The following is a 24,227-nucleotide window of genomic DNA, read 5'->3' as shown; positions in this document are numbered from 1 at the left end:
ACGGAGGACTTAGAGATCCCAGTGGACCGGCCGAGCGTGAGAAATCCCAAACCAGAGTGGACAGAGGTGGTGACAGGCAACCTGGGGCCCCGACCAGGTTGTCCCAGGACTGGTGTCCTCAAAGAGTGGCAGAAGAATGAGTCCGTAATGTGTCCCCCATCCTGTTCCCTTTACTCCTCTCCCCAGCCCAGCGGGCCCTCCCCTGGGGGGTGGTACAGGGCCGTCTGCAGCCTCCTCACCTTCTAGACCCCAGGCCCTTCTGGTCCCCGAAGTAGGCATCTCTCTGGGAGGCCATGTAGGACCTTAAGAGCAGGGTGGATCTTAAGAAAGATTCTGGAAAAGAAGGCTGGGAAAGACCTGTTTCCCCTCCTGTCCTGCCCACCTTTGGCCCAGCCACCTCCCATCACGGCGAAGCCCTTCTCGGTCAGAGAATGTTTCCCCAACAAGAGGCCAGGACCAAGAGCGGCTTGGCGGAGGAAGGTCCAGGGAAAGGGTGGAGGATGCCTGGAGAGCACGGGGCTCAAGAAGGCATTTAGACCCCCTCTGAGTGCCTAAAACCCACGAGCTCTGTGATTATTAATGCCCAGTTTACTTGAATTTCATGGTTAATTTATCATTACGTTTGACTGAAATTGTCTTGGACTGCATTATTAAGCAAATAAAGGTGGACTATGATCACCGTTATTTGTTGAAGCAAGAATAGGTGGAACACAAAACAGGGAAGATGTGAAACTTTGAAATCCATTCCTTGTTTTCTTGACTGCTACAAGTGACACCTGCTTGGCAGTGGGCTGTGGGAGCCAATGAAGGGGACTCACCTCTGGACACGCCTTGGGGAGTCAACCGGGAACAAGGGCTTGGGGAAACCATCTCTGGATGCTGGTCTTGGGAGGCTGGCCCTCCGCCCCACTGTGACCTTGGCGGAATTCAGCACTGTCTGTCTCATCGCCAGGGGCCCGGGTCATTCCCGCCTCTAATCCTTTCTATTGTGTCACACTTCCCTCCAGAGTGGGGGGCTCCATCCTTTGGGACTTCTCTCCCCACTGCAAGTGGGGCCTGTGCCCCTGGCAGTTGGGAAGGGGATGGGGCTAGATTCACCTCCAGCCACCCTCGAGCCCCTAAGCCAGAGGTCATGACTGGAGGTCATGGGCCCGACTCCACTGGCAGAGGAGTTTGTTGGGCCTACACAGTGTTGTTGTTTTATTATTATTATCATTTTAAACCTCAAATTAATGAACAACACTTAAAAAATTAGCCACTTTACATAAAAAATGCCCATCTTCAGCTGCTCTCGAGTCTCATGTTATGTGACAACAGGGGACTCCTCATACTGGCATGACAACAGTTGGCAGGAGCTGAGCTGAATCTGCCCCCTGGACAGCTTCTGCGGACCCCAAGCCCTGCCCGCGGCGGAGGCTGCTCATCTTTGGCCGTCGGAGCCGCAGTTTCTATGCCGTGCAGGTGCTTCACTGGCTTGCATGCCCTGCCTGGCATGGGACTTTGTGTCCTGGGCCCAAAACCTCAGGGTTTTCTGCACTGTTCTTTTCTTTAACGTTTGACATCTCCCACGTGAGCAGGTGCTTGGGCTGCGAGGAGGGTAAAGGCCCATGAGGCTTAGTCAGGCCTTGCTCCCACAGTGGAAACAAATTAGCCTGCTCCACAGGAGAGGGAGGATCTGGGGCTTGACGCCATGGGAGCGGGAGCGTCGGCAAAGCCACTGCCGCAGAGCCGGGAGAGCCGGGAGCATCACAGCCGTACACGGGCAGAAAAGTCCGACACCACCCAGGAATCTCTGCACTTCGCTCTTCTTGGCTAGGGCCAGCCCCAAGCATGCACCCTGGATTATAATTTTAAACTGTATTTGTTCATTTAATACATATCATGAGATAAAATTTGCAAAGTAACCTCTGATCTCCGACCCTCACCCACACAGTTCCTTTCCTTGGAAATATTCTGCATGTAAATAACCAAATGTGTACACAGTTGGCCCTTGAACAACATGGGGGTTAGCGGTGCTGACTCCCTCTGCACAGTCAAAAGTTCATTTGTAACTTTTGACTCCCCCAAAACCTTAACTAATAGGCTACCGTCGACCAGAAATCTCACCGGTAAGTCAATTAATGCATATTTTGCATGTTATATGTATTATATACTGTATTATAATAAAGTAAGCTAGAGAAAAAATGCTATTAAAAAGCGTAAGGAATAGAAAATATGTTTACTATTGATTAAGTGAAAGTGCATCATCACAAAGGTCTTCATCCTTGTCTTCACACTGAGTAGGCTGAGGAGGAGGAGGAAGGGGAGGGGTTGGTCTTGCTGTCAGAAGACAGGAAAAAATCCACATATAAGCGGATTCACACATTTCAAACCTGTGTTGTTCAGGAGTCAGCTGTATACCCCCTCCCCCGTTTGTACACACACGTGGTAGCACACTGTGGCACTCTTCTCTTGCCCCCCACCTAACAGTACATCCCGACACACTTTCCTCATCAATACGTAAGAACTTTATCACTGAGTCCTGTGTGATTGCCGTAGGTGTCTGACTGTCTGTACTTTGTTTACCCATTCCCCTGCTGATGGACAGCGTTAACTGTGTCCCAGCCTTTGGCGACTGTAAATAGTGTGTAGTGAGAGACCACGTATGTGTGTCACTGCACATACGTGCAGACATATCTGTAGGATAGACTCTTAGTAGTGCCGCTGCCGGGTCAAAGGTGCTGGATGTTTGCGATGTTGATCCCGTTGAACCGCCTTCCAGAGAGCTCGTAGTGATGCGTGGGCCCCCCGGGTGGACGCGTGGCTGTTGTGCTCGTGCAGAGACCCCTGCGCGTGTTCTGTCAAGCTGGCCCCGCAGGGAGGCCTCGTTAGTGCTGCGTCTCGGGGGCAAGGCCTTCCCTGCTTCTCCTGAGACTCCAGTGGAGTCGTTTTGTTTCTCGTTCTGTGCCCTACAGATAAACTGCGTGACGTTCCCTCACCCAGACACGATGCCAGAACAGCAGCTGCTGAAACCAACTGAGTGGAGCTACTGTGACTACTTCTGGGTAAGTGGTGCCTCAGTTTCCCCTATGCAGTGGCCCCAGTGGGTAGGAGAGGCCTGGAGCTCAAAGTGGAGGGCCCTTTCTTGTTGCAGCCTGAAAACATGGCGGTAGATTTAGCATCTGAGACAGGAACTCAAGGCCCTTCTGGGGGCCAGATTACTCCATAAATCTCAGGCCCCCAGCAGGGCTGTTCACGGCAGTACAGAGATCCCAGCCAGAATGCAGGCCGGCTGGAGGCTCATTTCCCTGATGCTCAGTGAGGGCAGGGGCCTAGAGTCAGCCCCAGTAATTGAATCTGGGCTCCATACCTGCTGTCACCATGTGAGAAAACTTGGACAAGTGCTTCACCTCCTTGGGCCTCTCTAGTCCCATCCAAATCAGGAGGAGGTTGGGTACACGGATCTGTAGAGAGCCTCAGCTTTAATGATCCTGTGGTTCCAAAATGTTTGCTTTTTGCAAGATGACAAAGACAGCTATGGCTTTCAAAATTAGATCACCCCATTCTGGAATCATACAGTGGTGATGGTGATGGTTGCACAACCTTGTGAAGATTTTACAAACCACCAAATGGTGCATTTCAAAAAAAAAAAAAGTCTGCAAAGACCCTGAGGAACAATAAATAAATTGAATAAAAACTTGTCTTCACCACCGTGCAGAATGGATTATCGATCCTTTTTTAGATTCGCTAACCAAATGCCAAACGGAAGTGTTTTTTCTTTCTACCAAATCACTCGCACCTTAGGAGACATGCAGAGATTCCTATCCCCCCACCCACCTCAGGGGGACAGCTCCTCATGTCCCGGCTGTGTTGCTTCCAGGCAGAGACCTGTGCAGAGGTCACAGAGCGGCACAGAAAGGGCTCAGGCTTTGGCATCAGACAGACCCGGGGCGTGAGCGAGCTCAGAGGCGGCGTGAGCAAGGACCAGCGTACTCGAGGCTTTGCGGCCCCGGTGGGGGCGTTAGGTTGTATTCTCTCTGCTGTAGGAGGATGTGGGAGGGCCTTGAGCAGGAATGTGCTGTGATCGGAGTCACGTGCATTGCACCGGCAGGAGTGGAAGTTGAGGGGTAAGCGGGGGAGACCAGAAAAGCCGTGGCAGCGGCAGAGAGGGAAGCATGTGGCCGGGTGTGGGCATGTGAGCCCTGCAGAGGGCTGCGGTGGAGAAGCCCGCGAGGGAGAGTGGTTTGGGCACCCTGGGAGCTGGGGGTCAGTGCGTGGGGGTCTCGAGCCTTGGAAAGGCTGAAGGGAGTGTATGATTCTGCCCGCTGGTCAAGCGCCCCACAGAGCGACACTTGTGAGTCCTCATCTTAACTCAAGCTCTCCGGGGACTCTGACACTTAATCTCGGGTTTTTATCTCCCTGGCCATCAGGGCCTTTTCCTCTGACAGAAATTTCTCTCCGCTGACACAAGCTGTAAAGCCTGTTGCTTCCGGCCGGTTTTCTCTAGCGTGGTTGGATTGCTCGGTCTGTCCATCCTAGAAGGGAGGCAGATTTGGGCTCAGAATTCAGATAATTTCCCCTTTGCTTTTTCAGCAAGATGTAGCATTCATAAAGTGAAGTGCACAAATCTTCAATGTACATGGAGAAACTTTTAAACTGCAAGAGCAGCCTCGGTATGACATGGTTCACCCCCTGTGGTAGTGATCTCCCCATCACGAGAGGTATTAGCAGTGTGGCCAGATGAATATTAGGCAGGAAAGGGGTATTTGGGTGAACTTCAGGAAGTACAGGTGAAACAAAACAAAGGAAATCATTTAATTTTGAAATTTTAAGAATATGTGTTTGCAAAACCAATTGGGTCCTAAGTTCCCATTTCGTTGACTTGGCCATCTTCCCCAGGTCCTGCCTTTTACCTAAAAGTAACTGATAACAAATGCCATTTATCAACTACTTACTATGCGTCAGCACTGTGCTAAGGTATTTACTGTGTCATTTATCCCAAAAAACCACATGAGGTAGGTGCCCTTATTTCCCCAGTTTTGCAGATAAAGAAGTGCATGCCTGGGGCAAGTCAAGAGCTTGCCTGAGGTCACCCAGCTGGAATTTCAGGTGTTGGGCATCAGAGCCAGTGTGCTTGGCCACTTGTCCTTCTTGCTCTTGATTCCCAAGTTGGAAGAGTTAAGGGGCTTGGCCATGGGGTGGCAGCAGCTTAGGGTGAGGACCTGAGCCTCGGAAGGCAGCGCGGGTGCAGGGGCCCCAGGCAGAGATCCGAGTTAGGGCAGCGGAGATGGCAGCTCCTTCCTCCTTCTCGTGCTGGGCTCGGCATTGCCAGGTGCACCAGGGACCTTCCTGGAGTCTGTCTTCCCTACACTGCATTCTCCCTGGCTCCAGATACCACCAGATGTCACCTAAACTCTTGTGTTTCTGTTTGCTTTGCAGGCTGATAAGAAGGACCCCCAAGGCAATGGCACGGTGGCTGGCTTTGAGCTACTGCTTCAGAAACAGTTGAAGGGCAAACAAATGCAGAAGGAAATGTCAGAATTCATCCGGGAAAGGTGAAACCTGGGCCCCTCCCGGTTCTGGGGGGTCTTGCGACAGCGCCCACCTTGCCCCCGTGGCCTGAGAGGAGTCCACAGCAGGACCTAGCACTGCGTGCTCAGCACTGGGCTGGTTAGTGCTAAGGGGAATGTAAGACTGGAGCCACCAACTCATGCTTCCTGGGACAGATCTGGCCAGCAGATGTGTAGCTTTGGCCTGTAGAGTGTTTTTAAAGATTTGAACCAACATTTTTTAAAAATTGGTAGATTTTACATTAAAATCTGGAGACTTAGCAGGCCTTGAGAAAGCAGAAGGTTGGCAGGATTGCTTCAACATCCCGCACGCAGCAACGAGCTGGAGCTGAGTAGCTGCTATTCCTGTTCCCATTTTGCCTCAGTCTCCACCACTCCCTGTGGTTCCCCCAACAAGCTGTTTCGCTCCTTTACTTACCTACCTGGCCCTCATTTGAAGCACTGTCCTTTACCATAACTAGAATGGAGAATGTGACCTTTCGCTTCATCTTTAGCCAAAACTACATCCCAGAGCAGGAGATATAGAACCCTCCTTGCTCTTCCCACCTGCATCCCTGCTGTCAGGGATTCTAACAGTGGTTTGTCTAAAGAGCTGGGGAACATAGATGAAGAAACAGTAAATTCAGCCTGATGGAAACAGGAAAAGCCACAACGAGAAAAAAGTTCCTTCCTTCTCCATCTCCCTCCGCCTCTCTGTCTCTCTTTAAAGAGTTCTGAGACTCTGTCCAGCACAGACCCACATGCTAGAGCACCAGCCCACACCCACCCATCACACACGTGCACGAGCGCACACACATGCACAGACCCAGCTTTGCACCTGGAGTTTCATCTGGAGGCGCACTGGCAGTATTTATAGCAAATAGCAATATCTTTAAAAAATATTTCTTTTTTAATTATAACAATAATCAAGTAATAATGCTTTGGTGTTTTAAAGCACCCCTTTCCCTTAGGGGACCTATTTTCAATTTGTATAATCAAATCTTTATTTTATGACCCATAAAACGGGTAGGAAATTGAGAGGTTGCATAGCTCAGGTGTGAGAAAACAATAGCGTCAAGCAGGCAAATAGGAAAATGGCTGTGGCAGCCAAAGCTTGAACACACTTGCGGTTTATACTCCATAACAACATGTCATTAGCAAATGAATGGAAGCTGCCGGTTCAGGACACTCTGGTCTCCCCACAGAAAATGTAGACGCCTGTAACTTCTCTCAGTCCACCTGGGGATCTCACAGGGAGGTCCTCTCAGAGCCAGGAGGGCGCACAGATGGGAGCGGGCCTGGCTCAGGGACAGACACCGGCTGGTTTGCAGTGGCCTCGGCTTCAGGAGGCGGGGTGAGGGGCAGGTGCCTCCGGCACTGGTTTGGAAAGTGAGGCCCAGGAGGCAGGGGTGTGTGCACCTCCTATGCCTGGCACAGGAGCTGGCGTTGAGGGACCAGGAGCACGACATGGTTAGACCTGCTTTCTAGTGCGATCTCTTGGCCGTAGTCTGGAGGTGTAGGCTGCCAGTCCACATGTCCCAGGGAGGGTTGCAGGCGAGGGCAGAGGGAACAGAGGGGAAGCAACAAAGGCACATGGATTAGACTCGGGAGGACCTAGACACCAGCCGGAGGTGGGTGAGGGCAAAGCGGTGCAAGGAGGAACGAGAGATTGGGAGTCTCTGTGCCACATCATGCAATGATTATGACTTTGTCGGTCGCCCTCTCTCCCTCATCCCATCCTTCGGGTACCAGCTGTCTGAGCGGCTGGGAAGCAAATGCTGCAGCCCCGGCATCTCTGGGGCTTTTTGGTTCATCACGTGATGTACCGGGGGCTCTTGGCCGCCCCAGCCAGAGCCGGCGCTGGTTGACATAAGCCCACTTTCTCTGTCTCCCACCACTGCCCAGGTGACCACTTAGGCAGTGGGCAAGGTACCTTTGACAACACACTTAACAGGGATGTGTTGGATGATACAGAACTCTCCCCAGGGAGTTGCCTTGCAAATGTGTCAAGGGCCTGCCTGCTGGAAGCTACATCCAAGGCAACTTTCCTCTCCAGGGAAACAGAATCAAGCTGCAGCTCTGGGCACTGCCTGGTTTCCATGGAAATACTTGTGCCCAGCAGGCTTGGCAATTAGAGGCATGAAGGTGGGAGACGGTAGGGAGATGCTCTGTGTCTGCTTCCGAGGGGCTGTGGCCATCTGGGAGCTCTGGTGCTGGGAGGGAGAGGGGACAGCAGTGGGCATCCCTGGTGGTCCATCACGGGTTGCATTCATTCATTTAAGGGTCCCGTGTTTCCAGCCCTGTGCCAGGAGCTGTGTAAACGATAGCTCTCTTCTTCACAGCCGTAGCAGACAAGCAGAAACATCCCATTTTGCAGATGAGGAGATAGAGATTCAGACCATTTTATTCATGCATTTATTCAACAAATATTTATTAAGCACCTACTGTGTGTCGGGCAGACCGATGAGCCATGCCCTGTCAGAGCGTATAGTCTAATGTGTTCCTTTACACGGCTGACACGTGCGGGGCAGCGGGGCAGCCCCACAGGGGGGCAGAGAGCTGACATGTTGGGTTTTCTCCCTTTGCAGGATAAAGATTGAAGAAGACTACGCGAAGAACTTAGCTAAGCTCTCTCAGAACTCCTTGGCCGCGCAGGAGGAAGGGTGAGTTGGGAGGAGAGGATGGGAGTGGGGAGCGCGTGGGGACGCTGAATGGGGGAGCCCTTTTCACCGGCTGCTGATCGCTGGGGTGGGCCCGCCCTGGGTGGGAGGTCTCCACAGGCCTGGCAGAAGGTGGGCACCGTGACTCGAGGCGTGGGCGTCCGTGCCCAAGAAGGACACTTCTACACTGTCTTCCCTCTAGTGACCAAGGGCCTCCTGCCAGGTGCCGGGGTAGGTCAGAACCCCCGCTGGCCTGTTCTCTGGTGGCCGGGCAGCAGCCTCGAGGTCCCCACCCCAGCTCCCCTTTCTCTGAGGGCAGGCTGGGAGGAAACTGCGTATGAGAGGATTTTGTATCGGGCCCCTTTGTTTAGATCCTTCTGCTGTGGGCTGAGGCCCAGGCTCCCCTCCCCACTCCAGCTGCGACCGTCCAGACCTCGGCAGAGGGGACCCAGGCTGGGGAAGGCTCAGCCCAACCCTCCGTCCACAGAAGGATCCCTAGTGGGTGGAACAGTGTCAGCCTTGTGTGCCCTCGGTGGGAATGTAAAACGGTGCAGCCCCTGTGGAAAAGAGTCTGGCAGCTCCCCAAAAAGCTAATCATAGAATTACCGTATTACCCAGCAATTTCATTCCTAGGTTTATACCCAAAATAATTGAAGACAGGGACTCAGACACATTCGTGCATACACATATACAGAGCAGCACTATTCACAACGGCCCAAGGTGGAAAAATAAAAAATGTCATCCAGGGATGAATGGATCTCCCATGACTGCCATTCAGCCATAAAAAGGGATAGGATGCCAGTACGTGCTACTGTGTGGATGGACCTCAGAAACAAACACGCTGAGGAAAGAAGACAAGCACAAGAGGTCACGTAGTGTATGATCCCGTTTCTGTGAAATGTCCAGAACAGGCAAATGCATAGAGACAGAAAGCAGACTGTTGGCTGCCGGGGGCTGGGAGAACAGGGGGTGACTGCTTAACAGGCACCAGGTTTCGTTTTGGGGTGTGTATTTGTCTTCTCAGGCCGCTACAACAAAACACCACAGACTGGGTGGCTTCAACAACCGAAATTTATTCTCTCCTAGTTCTGAAGGCTGAGAGCCCCAGTGTCTGGTGAGGACCCTGCCACTGGGTTGCAGACAGGCCCCTGCTCGCTGTGTGCTCCCGTGGCCTTGCCCTGGCCTGTGCTCAGAGAGAGAGAGAGAGAGAGGAGTGCTCTGATGTTTATCTTCATAAGGACTCTAATTCTATCAGATCAGAACCTCATCTTTATGACCTCATTTAATCTTAATTATTTCCTTAAAGGCCCCACCCCCAAATACAGCCACACTGGGGGTTAGGGCTTCAACATACGAATTTCAGCAGGACGGTAAACCTTTAGTCCATAACAGGGAGATGAGAAGGTTTTGGAACTAGATAAAGGTGGTGGTTGCACAACATTGTGAATGTACTAAATGCGTTCATTTCAAAGGATTGTTCGCTTTTAAATGGTTAATTTTATGTTACATGAATCTGATCTCAATTTTTAAAATAATGAAGACTTTCAGGAGGTCAGAGTCGAAAGGGTCCCCAGGACTCCTCTTTCTCTTCCAACCTCCCTCCGGCACAAGTCTCTGTTTGAATTCCTCCCACAAGGGGAAGTGAACCCCAAGGAAGGAAGACGTTCTGTCGGGGGATGGCTGTGGTTGTCATAGAGCTGTGATGGGAAACAAGTCCAAATCTGCCTTCATGGCTTGAAATCCTTCAGGGGACAGAGATTTTTGCCAACTAAATGTGGCTTTGATTAAGCCCTCCACATGGGCTGACCGTGCAGCCAAGCAGCCGCCTTTGGATGGTTTTCGCCCATCCTGCCAGCCAGAGACTGCAGGGCGGCCCACAAGGCCATCGTCTCTCCACGGATGCAAAGCAGGTTAGCTGGTTCCTTGCCCCCTTCAGCTCTGGGCACTGGGCCCGAGATGGGGGCAGGAAGGGAGCATCTGGGGGGTGGCCCTTGCTGCCTGGGAAGGGGCTTGCCTAAGCATCCTGGTGCTCTGCAACCACTGTGCCGCACAGAGTCTTCCGGCTTCCACCTCCTTGGCCTGGGCTGCTGCCAAGGACACTGTGTCCTGCCAACACGCACAGCATATGCTCCTAACCCGAGCAGTCCAGCTCCACGAGTCAGGCCTGCACCACCGTGCTGTGCACACATATGTATAAACACGGGGATAAACACAACACGAGCTCACGTACACATGCCAACGCCACCTAGATGTGTACACACACCCCATTGCCCTTGCACACAGCAACCACATGCACAATCCAGCCAGCAGGCACCGGGGCGTGAGCACATGGGCGCCCCCCGCCCCCCATACAATATGTGCAGCCGCGCTATTTTGCATTTACACACAGCTTTGGACGTTTAACCAGGTCCACTTTGAAAGCTTCCAAAGTGCAAAGCTGGAGCCTGGGAATTTGGAGCAGTCTAAGAAGATGCCGATAAGGGAGATCGAGCTGCTTTTGCCACTCAAGTGCTGTGTCCAAGCTAGACTTCCCGAGATGCGTGCACCTTGGCGAATAAACAGAATTAGCTTATTTATCCTACCTTCAGTTTTTCTCTCCTATGTGGAGAGGAAATGGTATTTTGGTCTTTCCTGGTTGGTGGTTGTAACAATAACATGCATTTTGATGTGGAGTGCCTCAAAATCTATGTTGGAACAGAAATCTATCTCAGATTTTGTGAGTTTTTTAATTAACCTCTTACCGGATGAAAAAAATTTCTCTTCAAATGAGAGAATTTTTAAATGGCTGTATTATAAATTGTGAAGCAGCTGCGAGGCGCCTGGAGTATCGGGGTGAGGGGAGGTGAGCATGGGGGGGTGTTGGCTCAGAGGGCCCCACTGAGTGTTTGGAGTGGTGTCCTCCCACCTGGGAATGTCCCGCCAGGAAGGGGGGCTGAGGACATTGTCTTGGGTGGAAACCATGCCTCTTCCTTTCCTCCCTGTAGCCTGAGATGACATTCTCAGGCCACCCCGGCTGTCCCTGGGCCGGTGACTCACCACGTGCTCTGCTGACAGTGGACTTCCAGCTCTGCAGGAGGACACGTGTGACTACACAACTCTGGGCACCACCTGGGGCCTTTTGGCTTCTGTGGCTCTTGTTTGTGCCTTCTGAGAGTTGCTGTGTGTCACTCAGCTGCAGGGGCAGAACTCTATCATGTCCCTTTAATCAGGTTCCCGCTGCTCCCAGGGCGGCTTCCGTAAGCTTTGTGTAGTGTTGGCTTTCACTTTAGAGGTGGGTTCCATCTTGAGATGATTTGTGTATATGGCACAGGAAAGGGTCAAGATTCCTCCCCCGACATGGGTATATAGTTGTCTCTGCACCATTTGTTAAAAGGACCATCGGTTTGTCCCATTGAAATACCTTGACGCCTTTGCTGCAGGTCAATCACCCTTGTCTGTGCGACTGATCTTTGTAACTGCCGCAATCGCTCCTGCCACCCACCACCCCCGGACCTCATGCCTACCCACCTGTTGAATCAGGTGGGGCCTAGGCCACCCTGAGGGTGTTGGCTGTCCCAGCACAGCTTCCTGGAGCTCAGGTCTTCCAGGTGAAGACAAGTGTTAGCAGGTTGGATCGCCCGTTTCTCACTCTCGCTCCTCTCTGGTGGGCTCCCCAGGCAGGATCCCCCAAAGGGACCTTTCTTTGCCACCGGAGCCCTAGATGAAATCAGCCAGTCATTTCCCGTAAACAGCGGCCTCGGCCTGAGCCAGCACCGCCACCAGACAGCCTGGACTGTGATCAGAGGAATCTGTTCTGTTCCGCTGGGTGATTCTTAGCCACTGGCTGCTCTGCGTGAAACCAGAAGCCTGGCAGCACGCTGTCTTTTAATCAGCTTTTGCCACTCGAGTTTAATGAATTCTCGGGAGGAAGTGGCTTTCTGATGACATTAAGTGCGTTGCACGTGCAGCCTGGATTTGCCGGCTGGGCTGAAGAGGAGGTGAGCAGGGAAGCAGGGCTGTCACTTGGAGAGCGAGGGAGGTTAGGGAGTTCCAAGTCACGGAGAGTGCGGCACGGGACCTGCACTTGAAAGTCCTAGGGAAGCATCTCCTTGGAGTGGAGAAATGATTTCGCTCAGAGGACTCAGCCAATCTCTAGTAAGCTGCAGGCAGCGTTAGGGCTCAGAGCGAGAGAGTCAGTACTGGGGGGGTACACGCCCCTGAGGCTGGTGACGGCAGCCTTGTTTGCCGTGTGGCTGTACCTAGGAGGTTTCTAGACCCACATGGCCCAGCTTCACCTCTCGTGGAAGTCAAGCAGCTGAGGTTTTGCCTATAAGCAGGGCTGTGTAGCACCTTCTGTTTGAAAATGGCTTCTCCTTAGAAAGGAATCTGTTTTCCTTCCTTCATTTACCAGCAGACATTTTGCACCTGTCTTCAGCAAACCAGGGTGGGGTGATTCGAAAGCTCTGGGGACAGTGATCTGCCAGGTGTCAAGGCCCTCACAGCAGCTGAGGCTTTAGAACCACACCCCACCTGCTTCCTGAACTTCCCCTGGTCCTTGTGAGCCTCTGGGTTCCTGGAAATTTCCCCAGTCACTCGGCTGTCCGCTACAGTCTGTTCTCTTAACTCCAGAGGAAAGGGTAGCTCACCTTGGCTTTGGTGAGCCAAGCCCTGTGGGTTGAAGCGTGATGCTCATGTTTATTTTGTGCCTGGCCTCCGCCTCATTCAAGTCCAAAGTCTCGGGTGTTATAGACGTCCCCAAGACAGCGGGTTGAGTCCCACCGTCCCGCCTCGGGAAGGGCTGTGGCTCCTGACCAGCGGTTGGCGCAGCTCTCTCTGGGGTTCCCCAAGTCTCACTGTCTCCTTCGTGTTGCAGCTCCCTGGGAGAAGCGTGGGCCCAGGTGAAGAAGAGCCTTGCAGACGAGGCGGAAGTTCACCTCAAGTTCTCCGCCAAGGTAACGCCTCCCTGCGGCCTCCCTGGCTCGGGCTTGCACAGTGGGGTGCTGAGAAATGGTTAACAGCAGTCTCTCTGGTTTATGACGTCTGCCGCTTTCCCTGGTGTAAATTTCAAGCTGCCAACATGACGTCACCGAATATAGCAAGGAGACTATGCTATGTGCAAGGAGATATACAGTAGCACATCGTGAGGAAGTGTTCTCGTGATGACAGATACAGCGGTGTAAATAACCATCAGTGTTCGCCCAGAGCATGGAGAATAGTAAAATGTAGTTAGGAAAGTGCTATCACCTTTATTTCTTTATTTTTAATATAATTTATTTAGTTTTAAGTTTATATAATTTAGCTTGGGTTTGTTTTTTAGTTTTTGTTTGTTTTTTTTTAGGAGACAGGGTCTTGTTCTGTCATCCAGGCTGGAGTGCAGTGGTGTGATCATAGCTCACCGCAGCCTCAAATTCCTAGGCTCAAGCAATCCTCCTGCCTCAGCCTCCCAAGTGGCTGGGACTACAGGCACGCATCACTATCCCCAGCCTAATTTAGTTTTTAATAATGGCTGTTTAACAACCAGTGCAAAAAATTCGTAAAAATGTAACAGTCACCTCCTGGGAGCCCTTGGGAGTGGTCCCAGCACACCTTCGTGTAGTGAGAGTGGACACCCCCCAGTTTCTCAGGTGAACCCCTGAGCGATGAAAACCTGCCCTCTCTTTGCCTGGACTGGAAAGCAGTGGATTGGCACACTCTGTCTCTTCTCAGTGTCCAGAAATGTTAGATCATGCCAGAGACAAAGTGTTTTGGTTTTGTTTTATTTGTTGTTGTGAAATTTCAGAACAATGAGTAAGTGACCCTTCTGTCACTTGGTTCTCCAGCACTAGCACCAGGACCTGCTTGAGGACAGGGATGTTCACTCTACCCTCAGTGCTCAGGATGGTGCCTGACACATAGCAGATGCTTAATAAACACTTTCTGACCTAGTGAATGAGGGGAGCCCTGTGGCTGTCTCCTCCCCACCCCCAGTCTTTCAGGTCTACTTTCTCTCAGGATTTCTCCATGTTTCCACATGAACCCCTCCTCCCCACTCCCTGGCTCATATCTCCAAGTTTCCTCTCTGACTCTCAGCTACTTTTTAGGTAAAAAATAGACTACATGTTTTGGCGAAATAATTCACACTAAAGTGTGTATGACTAGCAGGGCTACCATTAGCATGCTTGCCTATTAAAGGAAGGGAGACCCTTGACAGTGGCCCCATCCCTGTGACCCTGGCCCATCCTCTCTTCCCTCTGACCTCCCACCATGACCAGTCACCCGCAGCAGGAAAAGTGCTTCAATTGTCCATTATTATTTGTGGGGAGCATCCGCCAAAGCTGGTTGCTCCTTTCTGGGGCCTATGCATTCAGCACTCGCTGGTCCTCTGTCTTTTCCAGTGCTGTTCCCACCGCCATTGCAATTCCCTGCTTTGGGGTCCTGTATGACATTTACTCTTGGAGGACAGGAGTGACATTGTACCCAAGTCCTCAGCCCACGACAGCACTCTGCACACAGAAAGGCAGAGTGAATGACTCAATGACTGAGGCCTGAGAGGCCTTATGAGGAGCTGGGCGGGAGGAGGGGACAATGCTCTTACCACCCGCCGTGTCTAAAGGATGTCTGTGCCCCACACCAGGTGTGGATGACAATTCCCGGCTAACGAAGGCACACTAACCTCATTCCACCAAGCACTTCACAAGAAAATTGCTACTTCAAGCCCTGGCAGGGAAGGGAACTCCATGAATTGATCTCTTTCCTGTGCTGCATACAAAGCAGCAAGTTATTTTAAGATCACGAGTAGCGTCACCCCCAAGGTCTCCCTTCTCCTGCCCCCTACAGCCCCATTCTCTGCCATGGCAGAAACCTCCATTGAGTGGCGAGATGCACGGGCAGGCAGCCGCTGTTATGGGGCGGGCCCGGGAGCCAGGGCTGCCAACTCTGAAAGGTCGGTCGCCTGCTGGATCCCCGGGAATCCCGGTGGCATTTACTCCCCATCAGCAGGGCCCCTGATTCTCGATTGTTTGGAGACTCAACAGGTGGCAACACAGGTGGTGACATAAGTGCTCTGGATGGTTCTGTGCAAGGCATAGCTCATCTCTCAGCTTACTTGTCAACTACCAGGCTAGGCAGAATGTCCATTTCACAGTGAGAAGGGGCAGAGAGGTGAAGTCACAGGCCATGGTCAGCCAGGCATTGGCCCCCAGACATTTTCTTCCAACAACACCCTCTCTTGGGCAGACCAGTGGCATCTAAAACACAGAGCCCTGTGCTCGGGGAGCACTCTGCCCGATGCCCTCCCAGGGGATGCCAACAGGGTGGTGCAGGCTGGTCCCGAGCCACCAGATGCCCAGAGCATGTTAAGCCAGTGTTCATGACACAGGACGGACTTCACCATGCAGCTGATGGGAGGCTTGTGAATGGTCATGCAAAGCAGCCCCCAGTCGGTCAGTGCTGATGGACTTAGGCAGTCGCAGTAGCAGCCCAGCAGTTTTATGGAGATTCCTTCAGAGAAAGGGGCTGCAATATGGCTCCATATGCTCAAAGCCCATTGTAATGTCTGCTCCAAAAGGCTTATTGAAATTCTGCTCCGAATGTTCTGTGTCTGCCATGAAAGCTCTTTAAGAAATGCAATTTTGTTACAGCAATTTTTCTGGCTTTTTTAGTCTCCCAGCTCAAGCCATTGCTCATAGCAACAGGTTGCTAAAGAAACAGGATTGCGATTTACAAAGGAAGTTGTACCTGGCTCCAGCTGAAGAAGGGAGAATAGCAAAATTCCGTCTGTTGGGAGAAAATCGAATCATGCAGTGGGGACTGTGCATTCAGTCAGGAGATTTTAGGGGACCGGGGGTGGGGGGTGGTTAGGAGACATGAGTTTTATCGCTAACAAGCTCTGTGACCTTGGGCAAGTCAGTCACTTAGGGACCCTGGGGTTCCATTTCTTCCTGTGTGAAAGGAGGAGTTCAGACTAGATCAGTGACTTTAAACGTATGTGAAGGTGACCTGCAGAGGTATGTTTCACGTGAGCACTCAGAACACACCTACATGTGTGCACTCCCATGTCCGCATAAAGACATGCACCCACATATGTAGCCAAAACCAGTGTTTCATGAAACAGTATTTATCCTCCTGCCTAAAACATACTCTGATATTTTCTATTCACATCTGGTCTGTTCTCACCAAAAAGTTGGTCCTGACCCATTAAATTGATTTCACAACTCTTGGCCACCCACCATGTAAAAAACACTGGACTAGACACTCTGAAATTCCTTCCAACTTGGAATGCCTCTTATTCTCTGCTGATGTGTGAGATGAAAACAAAAGCAGGCAGGGAGTTTTGGAAAGGCAAACCGAGTGTCACCAATGGCCTGGCCATCGGGGACAGGACAGGCCACCCCAAGAGTCCTCGAGGACACACTTTCAGGAGGGACTTCTGACTCCCAATTAAACAAAGATGCTATAAAGTTAAGAGTGAGTATTAAAAGCTACCAAGCTAACTTTTTTTTTTAAGAAAATAATTATGTCTTTAAAAAGTGCTTAATTATCTGTGGATCCAAGGATCTTCATCTTTGGCCTTGAGTCACTTCTGACAGCTGGCAGCATTGTGTTTGCAGAGTGTCATGTGAATTTGGGGAAAGCCTTGGGGTGTATTGGCAGCTTCATGGCCCCTTCTCCAGACCACAGAGCCTGAAGCTGGGGCCCAGGAAACCTTAATGTTGAAAAACTCCTCCAGCTTCCTCCTGGGCACATTTAAGTCTGACAGTCACTCGCTTTCCAGGGCCTTAGAAAGAGACTTCAAGGTTACCTACTCAGCAGGCTGAGTTAGCTCTCAGAGCCTCCAACCAACAGCAGGTTCCCGGCAGCCAAGTCCACTTCCACTGGGCAGCAAATGCCTAATCTACAAACATGAGCGAGGGTTTGTTTATTCTCATGAGCTCTTGAGTTTTCTGCAGCGTCTTACAAACTGCCACCAGATGGGGATGTTTTCCTACACAAGGAAAGTTCTAGGGGCTCAAAAAAATAATAAGACACATTTACAACTAATACCAGGAGGAGAGGGGCGTTTGGACGGCCAGTTCTCTGTTAGTCATCCAACAACAAAGCTGTCCTCTTGTCACCCAGGGAACTGGACACTGAAGAGTTTGTCATTTTCTCTAATAGAGAAGGGGCACCCACGCTACACCAGCTCTGGGCAGACACTGGGCAGCGGTGGTCAAGCCAGATCGGGCCCCCGCCCGCTTGGAGCCCACAGTCCTGTGTGTGTCGGTTGCTTAGCACAGGGACACCTACAGCCTGGGGGGTCTGCTAGGAAAAGGACAATGTAGCAAAACCCTGGTGAGAAGAGCGAGGAGAGAAGTCACAGAATCCTAGAGTTGGGATGTCGTCTGTCCATGCAAGTTGAGCTGTCTCCCCAGAGGCCCCTCTGGGACAGGTGGAGGCTAAGTTGGGGGGGGGGGGGCCATAGGCCAAAGGTGAGGTGGCCCGGGCTGAGTCGGGGGGAGACAGGTGCTAGGCTGCCCACCTGGCTTTGGCCAGAGCAGGTCCACGTTAATCTGTTTTCTTATAAAAGAAATCTCATGCTCACAACCAAAAAAAAAAAAAGTTTTAAGAAAAAGTTTTTAAAAAAATAGAGGTGGGGTGGGAAAGAGGAAAGGAATAAAAGAGAAGAAAAAAGCTTACAAACCCGATGTCACCCAGCTCCCCTCAAAGCATAAGTCTCTTTCTCTGGCCCTGGAACACGGTGGCCAGGAAGTGCACCTGTCCCCCCCCCCCCAGCCCAGGAAGCTGGGAGACTCCCCGTGGGTGCAGCTCAGAAGAGGTGTCCCTGTGAGTTTCCCACAGGCCTTGACGAGTTTCCACTGTGAGCTCCTTGAGGTTTGGACCTTGTCCGGGTCACCTCTGCATTCTACGCACCTGGCACACGGTGAATGGAATGCACATGAGATCGCTTCCTCGAATGGCATCCATGTGACAGTTATTTGTGGAGCTGTCTCCAGCAGTCACTGTGCTAAGTCCTTGGGGACACAGGTGGGTGACAAGGTTTCTAGCCCTAGAAAGCTCCTGGTTTGGAAAGTGAAGGGAGAGACACACAAGCAAAGCCCTGCAAGAATGTGAGGCCACAGATAAATGAATTGGCTTGATTTAGCCATTGCACAGTGTAGACATATCACAGCGTGTTGTACACCATAAATAGAGACGATAAGAATCTTTTTAAATAAAACTAAAAGAAGTGGTAGCTGTGGGAGCTGAGAGGCGGAAGGAGTTCGCTGCCGGGGGAGTCAGAGGCTCCCGGCGCCGGCCCCTGCCCCAGACCCATCCCCACGCGCCAGGGGGAGTGGGCGCCCCCGACCCCCCACGGGCCCGCAGCGGGTGCCCGGGGTCCTGAGTGTGCTGCTCCACTGTCCTCGACAGCTCCACAGCGAGGTAGAGAAGCCCCTGATGAACTTTCGTGAGAACTTCAAGAAAGACATGAAAAAGTGTGACCACCACATTGCCGACCTCCGCAAGCAGCTTGCCAGCCGCTACGCCGCGGTGGAGAAGGTGAGAGGCCTGGCAGGCACGCGGGGGCTGCTGGCAGGGAGGGGGCCTCTGTCCCCACGGTGGGGTAATGCGGGGAGGCCGAGCCTCACGCCCTCGCCTGAGCGCAGGTGGGAGCCGCTTCCCTGAGGTGTTCAGGTGGCCACCCGGAGGGCCAGTGGAGCCAGGAGGGTCTGTGGCCACCATGGGGGACAGCATGGGCACAGAACACCAGGCACATCGTGGGCACCGAGCCTGGATGTGCTGCTGGTCTTCATGTGGCCCCTGTGTTGTGGCCGCACCTGGCGGATCCTCTCCTTTCGAAATCACCCCGCTCCCAGACGCCCAGGGGTTCCCCTTCCTGCTCAGAGACTGGGCAGGGCCACGGTGGCCATGCCTTGAGGCGGCTGCTGATGGCCAGCCCTCGAGGGAAGGGGGCCGGTGCCACGGCTGGCACCCTCCGAAGGGCTGCGGAGCTGCGGGAGGTGGCCGGGAGGAAAGGCAGGCACGGGAGGGGGCGGGAGGCCAGAGTCGAGACCTGCTCTGGAACAGGGCAGCTTGTGCTGCCAACCTGTTAAGCACCGCCGGGAGGTGACACAGGTGACCCCTGTGGTCACATCCAACCCTGAGAGGCTGAGACTCTAGGACTGCCGGGGTCCCCAGGCCATGTACAAGCTCCAGCGCAAACACGGTCTGAGAGGCAGACTTAGGCCGAGTCCAGATGTCACTGAAGAGACAGAAGACCCGGCTTGCAGCCCTGCATTGTCACTCACTAGCTGGGCAGCACCGCTCTGGAGGCCTGGCCCCTCAGAGCCACTGTGACATGATCCACACAAACAGGGAAAATAAAGGACTCACACGGAGAAAAGGGAGGCCCGGCTGCGTGGCCCGAGAGGCCCCTGGGCTCTGACCTTTATGAACAGCGTCTCCCTGCCGTGTCGTTGGACCCCAGGCCCGAAAAGCCCTCACGGAGCGGCAGAGGGACCTGGAGATGAAGACCCAGCAGCTGGAGATCAAGCTGAGCAACAAGACGGAGGAGGACATCAAGAAGGCGCGGAGGAAGTCCACGCAGGCTGGTGAGTGTGGCGCCCGCCGCCCTGGCTTAGCACCACCTTCTCTCCTCTCCACCTGGGGGTCTCAAAAGCATAACCTTGGGGGTGGGGGGGTGGGAGTAGGCCAGGCTGTTTTCAGGCCATGATGGGGGCTGGACTCCTCATTCTCTCCCCAGCGATGGCTTTTTTATTTTTTGCCCAAACCCTGGATCTCTGACCAGGAGGTGGACAATTCCTCCGTGCGCTGAGAGCCCAGGGCGCTATCTCTGCTCAGAGCCCACAGAGGTGCACACCCCACCCCAGCTTTTGCCCCAGGACAGAGGCCGACATTTAATTTAGAGAAAGGATTTCAGTCTAACTGAGAGATTCCCCCAGTGAGGTGGTTTCTGCTTCCACCTCGTGGTGAGAATTAGCTAATGCACAGGAGAGGGAGAAGACAGGAAGAACCAGTGAAACACTCGGTAGCTATTTCTAGAAGCAGCGAAGTTTTCCTACAGGCAAGGACATGTGTCTGTAACACATGTGTATTGCCTCTGGAATAATAAATCACTGAATCCGTAAGTAGAAAACATAATTATTACCTACAGAAGGAAGAGGCATATTTAAATTTGTTGAATTTATTAACTTATTTAAAAACAAGTTATGTGACAGAAACAATATTGGTACATGGAAAAATATTTTAATGGGCACACAAAAATGCAAAATGTTATTCACCAGAAATAATCACCATCACTTCCTAGTTCTAATTTTTAAATAATATTTATATTTACATTTATATAAAGTAGATCATATCCTCTATCTTCTGAACTTTTTAATGAATGTATCTTAGAAACAGCTTCTATTTCATTACCTATAAATCCATTTACCCAATCATTTATGCACATGAAACTTTTTAATGGTAGACTGATGTCCAGTTGTGCGATTGTACCCAAATTTATTTCGTCATTCTCTTAATTGATTTTTAGGACTTTAAGATTGTTTCAGAGTGTTGGCCAGGCCAGCGATGCTGTGTTAGCAGACCTGTACCTCCGTGTGTGCGTAAGACCAGGTCTGCTCATAGAGGGAGCATAGATGCTGGGTCAGAGTTTTATTCATTCTGATGGATATTTCCACATTGCTTCCCAGAGACAGTGCCCACCAACAGTGTCTATGAATGCCTGTTCCCGAAATGCTTGTCAGCTTTGCATGTTACCAATACCTGAAGTCATTGGTATCTGGTCAAAAATAATATTTTGTTTTTAGTTTGCAGTTCTCCATGAGCAGGGTTGAGCATTTCAAAAATATAAATCATTTTTTACTTTTTTCTGTCAACTGATTAACTCATATCCTCTCTCCATTTGCTTGTTGAGTGACTGACCATAGACTGTTTATATATTAGGGAGAGCAACCCTTTGGCTATTTTTCCATTCAGTGTTCTTTTCCCTTTTGGAGTCTAGGTCTTGGGACTGTCTTTAGAAAGATTCATCCCCGCCCCTATTTTTTTGTTTTTTTTGTTTTGTTTTGTTTTGTTTTGTTTTTTTGAGATAGAGTCTTACTGTGTCTCCCGGGCTAGAGTGCCGTGGCATCATGATAGCTCACAGCAACCTCAAACTCCTGGGCTCAAGAGATCCTCCTGCCTCAGCCTCCCGAGTAGCTGGGACTACAGGTGCTCACCACTTCACCCAGCTAATTTTTCTATTTTTAGTAGAGATGGGATCTCGCTCTTGCAGAGGCTGGTCTCGAACTCCTGAGCTCAAGTGATCCTTAACCCGTCCCCTTTCTAAGATTTTTTTTTTTTTTAAATAACCTGGGTTTTTTTTTTTTTCTTACTGTTTTTGGTTTCAGGTGTTTATTTCTGTTTTTGTTTTTTAAACAATGAAGTATTTAACCCACCATACACTTATTTTTCCTTATACTGGTGCTCGAACCATGCTCCACAGGTTCTTATTTGTAGTGTTTGCATTTCTGCTATTTTCAAGATATTTTGCTATTTGGGTTTGATTTCATCTTTGAGCCAAGAGTGACTTCAAAGAAAATCTTCATGTTTTTATGAGCAAGGACTTTGTTACTGCTGTTTTCTACTCTTGCTATTTTTTTTCTCGTCTTATTGCATTGTTATCATATGATATGGTCTCTTATGCCTCTAGTTTGGCCACCTTTTCTGGGCACTTCAAGTGTGCCGGGCACCAGGCTACATGATTTAGAGAATTCTCTTGATCTGCACAGTCTTCTCCATAGGGAGGTATTTTTGCACCTTTTACCAGTGAAAAAACTGGTGGCAGAGAGGACGAGACACTCTCCCAAGGCCCATGGTGGCAACACCAGAATCCAGTCTCTTATTCCAAAGACGCTGCTTGTCACCGTTTTGCTGGACATCCTGTTGCTCAGAAAATGCAGCTGTTCTTTCTTCCTGTTCCCTTTCTTCCCTCTTCCTCATCTTTTCAACGCTACTGGAAGGCAGGGCATCTGGATCCTCGGAGGTTTTACTTCAGTGCATCATCGTTGTCATTGTCACCGTAGCACATGTTAATATTTTGTTCTCTGCAGCAATCCCCGTTCTAAGCACTACATATAGCAGCATGTTTATTCTTTACAGCAACTCTGTGAAGGCGCAATTATTATTCCCATTTTATATATGGAGAAACTGAGGCACAGGCACGTTAATTGACTTGTCCAAGATCACACAGCTAATAAGTAGTGGTGCTAGGATGGCAACTCATACGTTCTGGTCCCAGAATCCATGTGCTTAACCAGTCCTGTTCAGAAGGGTCCAGTTTCAAACGCTTGGGCTGCCACAGAGAGAAGGCACACCCTCTTGGCCTACTCTGTTTCCTGATGCTGTGGAAGTCCCTGAAGCATGTTCTCAAAGTCAGGATTGACAGATAGGGCCCTGGGACTTTGACATTGTAGGTTTACAGGGCAACGTGCTGACCTGATCCTCGGTCAGGCAGGAGCTCTTGGTGGAAAGGCGTCTGCAGGGCAGTATGCACGTTCTTCCTTGCAGTCCAGTGCCCCTGGGATCACTGGCCTGGACCGAGAGCAAAGTGAACAAATGCTTTGTTTCAGACTCTGTTATACAAGGCTCAGCACTCGTGGGGTGCAGCCTCATGTCCCTGGAGTGTGGCGCACGGGGTCAGAGGAGCAGGGACACTGAGCTAGGCCTTGGGTGTGTGGACGTAACTCTCCCCATTTTCTTTCGTTGTCCTATCAGAATGCACAGGAGCAACAATGATGTTACAGGAGTAATTTGGAATCTGTTTGAGTTACTAGATTCTACTTGCTTAATTCTACTTCTAGAACTACTAGAATCTACTCTAGAATTGCTAGAGTCTACTGTAGACTTACTGGAGTAAGTCAGTTAGCTTCTGGGTGGGCTCATGAGCAAAGACCAGGGTGTGCCTTCCTGGTCTGCCTGCCGGAGCCCAGGGATGATCAGGAAGCGACAGTTAGACGAAGCCGTGCACCAGAGCCGTGCTGCTCCAGCCACGGTGTGCATACGCGGCACGAGAGCATCTTGGGAAAGTGCAGTTTCTGATTCAGCAGGTCTCGGTACATCCTTGGTTTCTGCTCTTCTAGCCGGCCCAGGGGACGCTAGTACCGCTGGTCCATGGACAGTGTTTTGTGTAGTTCCAAGGTGCTAGTAATGTTTGCAATTACATCTCAGTTTGTTTTCTGTCTAATTACAAAATGGGACGTAACATACATATGATAACAGAAAATAATACACTAGGCCTAAAGATCTAATAGTTATGCTTGCCTCAGATCTTTCTCTGATGAAATAAGATGCTACAGAACGAGCTAACTCCCAGCCGCCCACCCTTTCTCTGTTTCCTAAGGACTGGCGACTCCCTGAAGTTGGCGTGTGTCTCTCCAGTGTGTGTTTTAGACTGTGGCTGCACAAATGAACCAGCCATAAACCATCAGACACATTATTTTGTGTTTCAGAATGACGTCCTGCTGTGTGTACACGTGTGCAAACACACAGACATGATTAGCAAATTTCTCTCCTGTAATTCTTATTAGTACTAAATTGCTCATGACACTTTTCAACCAATCTGAACTCACCAATGTAAAATAAAACTGCCATCTTTAGAGAGGGAAGCATTTCTTGGGCTCATGATAGGATTGGGGATCCTAGGATACCCCTCCCCTACACACACAGTGAGAACCCCCATCCTGGATTCTTGGCATCCAGGATCAAGTTCAGGTGGATACCCTGAAGCTGGCCCTTCATTTTGCTGGGTTGCCCCCCTCCTTCCTTTGCTCTGCTTTCTCTTTCTTCCTACCACCCCGCAAAACTTCCCAGTGGCCACCAGGACCCCAGGGAGAGAAGAGGGCTTGGCCATGGAGCACAGGTGGGGAAGACAGCGTAGAGTGTGATGGTGACTGTTGTCCTTTTCCAGGAGACGACCTCATGCGCTGTGTGGACCTCTACAACCAGGCCCAGTCCAAGTGGTTTGAGGAGATGGTGACCACCACGCTGGTAAGTGATCAGGGAGGCATGGACATGGTGGTGCAGGGCCTGGCACATAGGCAGC

The 24,227-nt window shown here is 51.2% G+C and overlaps 1 protein-coding gene across 1 annotated transcript in view; it reads left to right on the top strand.

Moving 5' to 3' along the window:
- Positions 1-24,227, top strand: part of GAS7 (growth arrest specific 7) — a 215,731-nt gene that overhangs the window by 187,749 nt on the left and 3,755 nt on the right. Inside the window, exons 6-12 of the mRNA XM_069483245.1 lie at positions 2,955-3,044; positions 5,419-5,534; positions 8,117-8,191; positions 13,041-13,119; positions 18,554-18,682; positions 19,611-19,734; positions 24,093-24,172. Of these exons, the coding sequence (XP_069339346.1) occupies positions 2,955-3,044; positions 5,419-5,534; positions 8,117-8,191; positions 13,041-13,119; positions 18,554-18,682; positions 19,611-19,734; positions 24,093-24,172 (693 nt within the window). The remainder of the gene's footprint in view (positions 1-2,954; positions 3,045-5,418; positions 5,535-8,116; positions 8,192-13,040; positions 13,120-18,553; positions 18,683-19,610; positions 19,735-24,092; positions 24,173-24,227) is intronic.

The sequence above is a fragment of the Eulemur rufifrons genome, chromosome 9 (assembly GCF_041146395.1).
Source record: "Eulemur rufifrons isolate Redbay chromosome 9, OSU_ERuf_1, whole genome shotgun sequence".
NCBI classification, from domain to species: domain Eukaryota; kingdom Metazoa; phylum Chordata; class Mammalia; order Primates; family Lemuridae; genus Eulemur; species Eulemur rufifrons.
The sequence above is the reverse complement of the archived record's forward strand: the minus strand, read 5'-3'. Positions and strand labels throughout refer to the sequence as shown.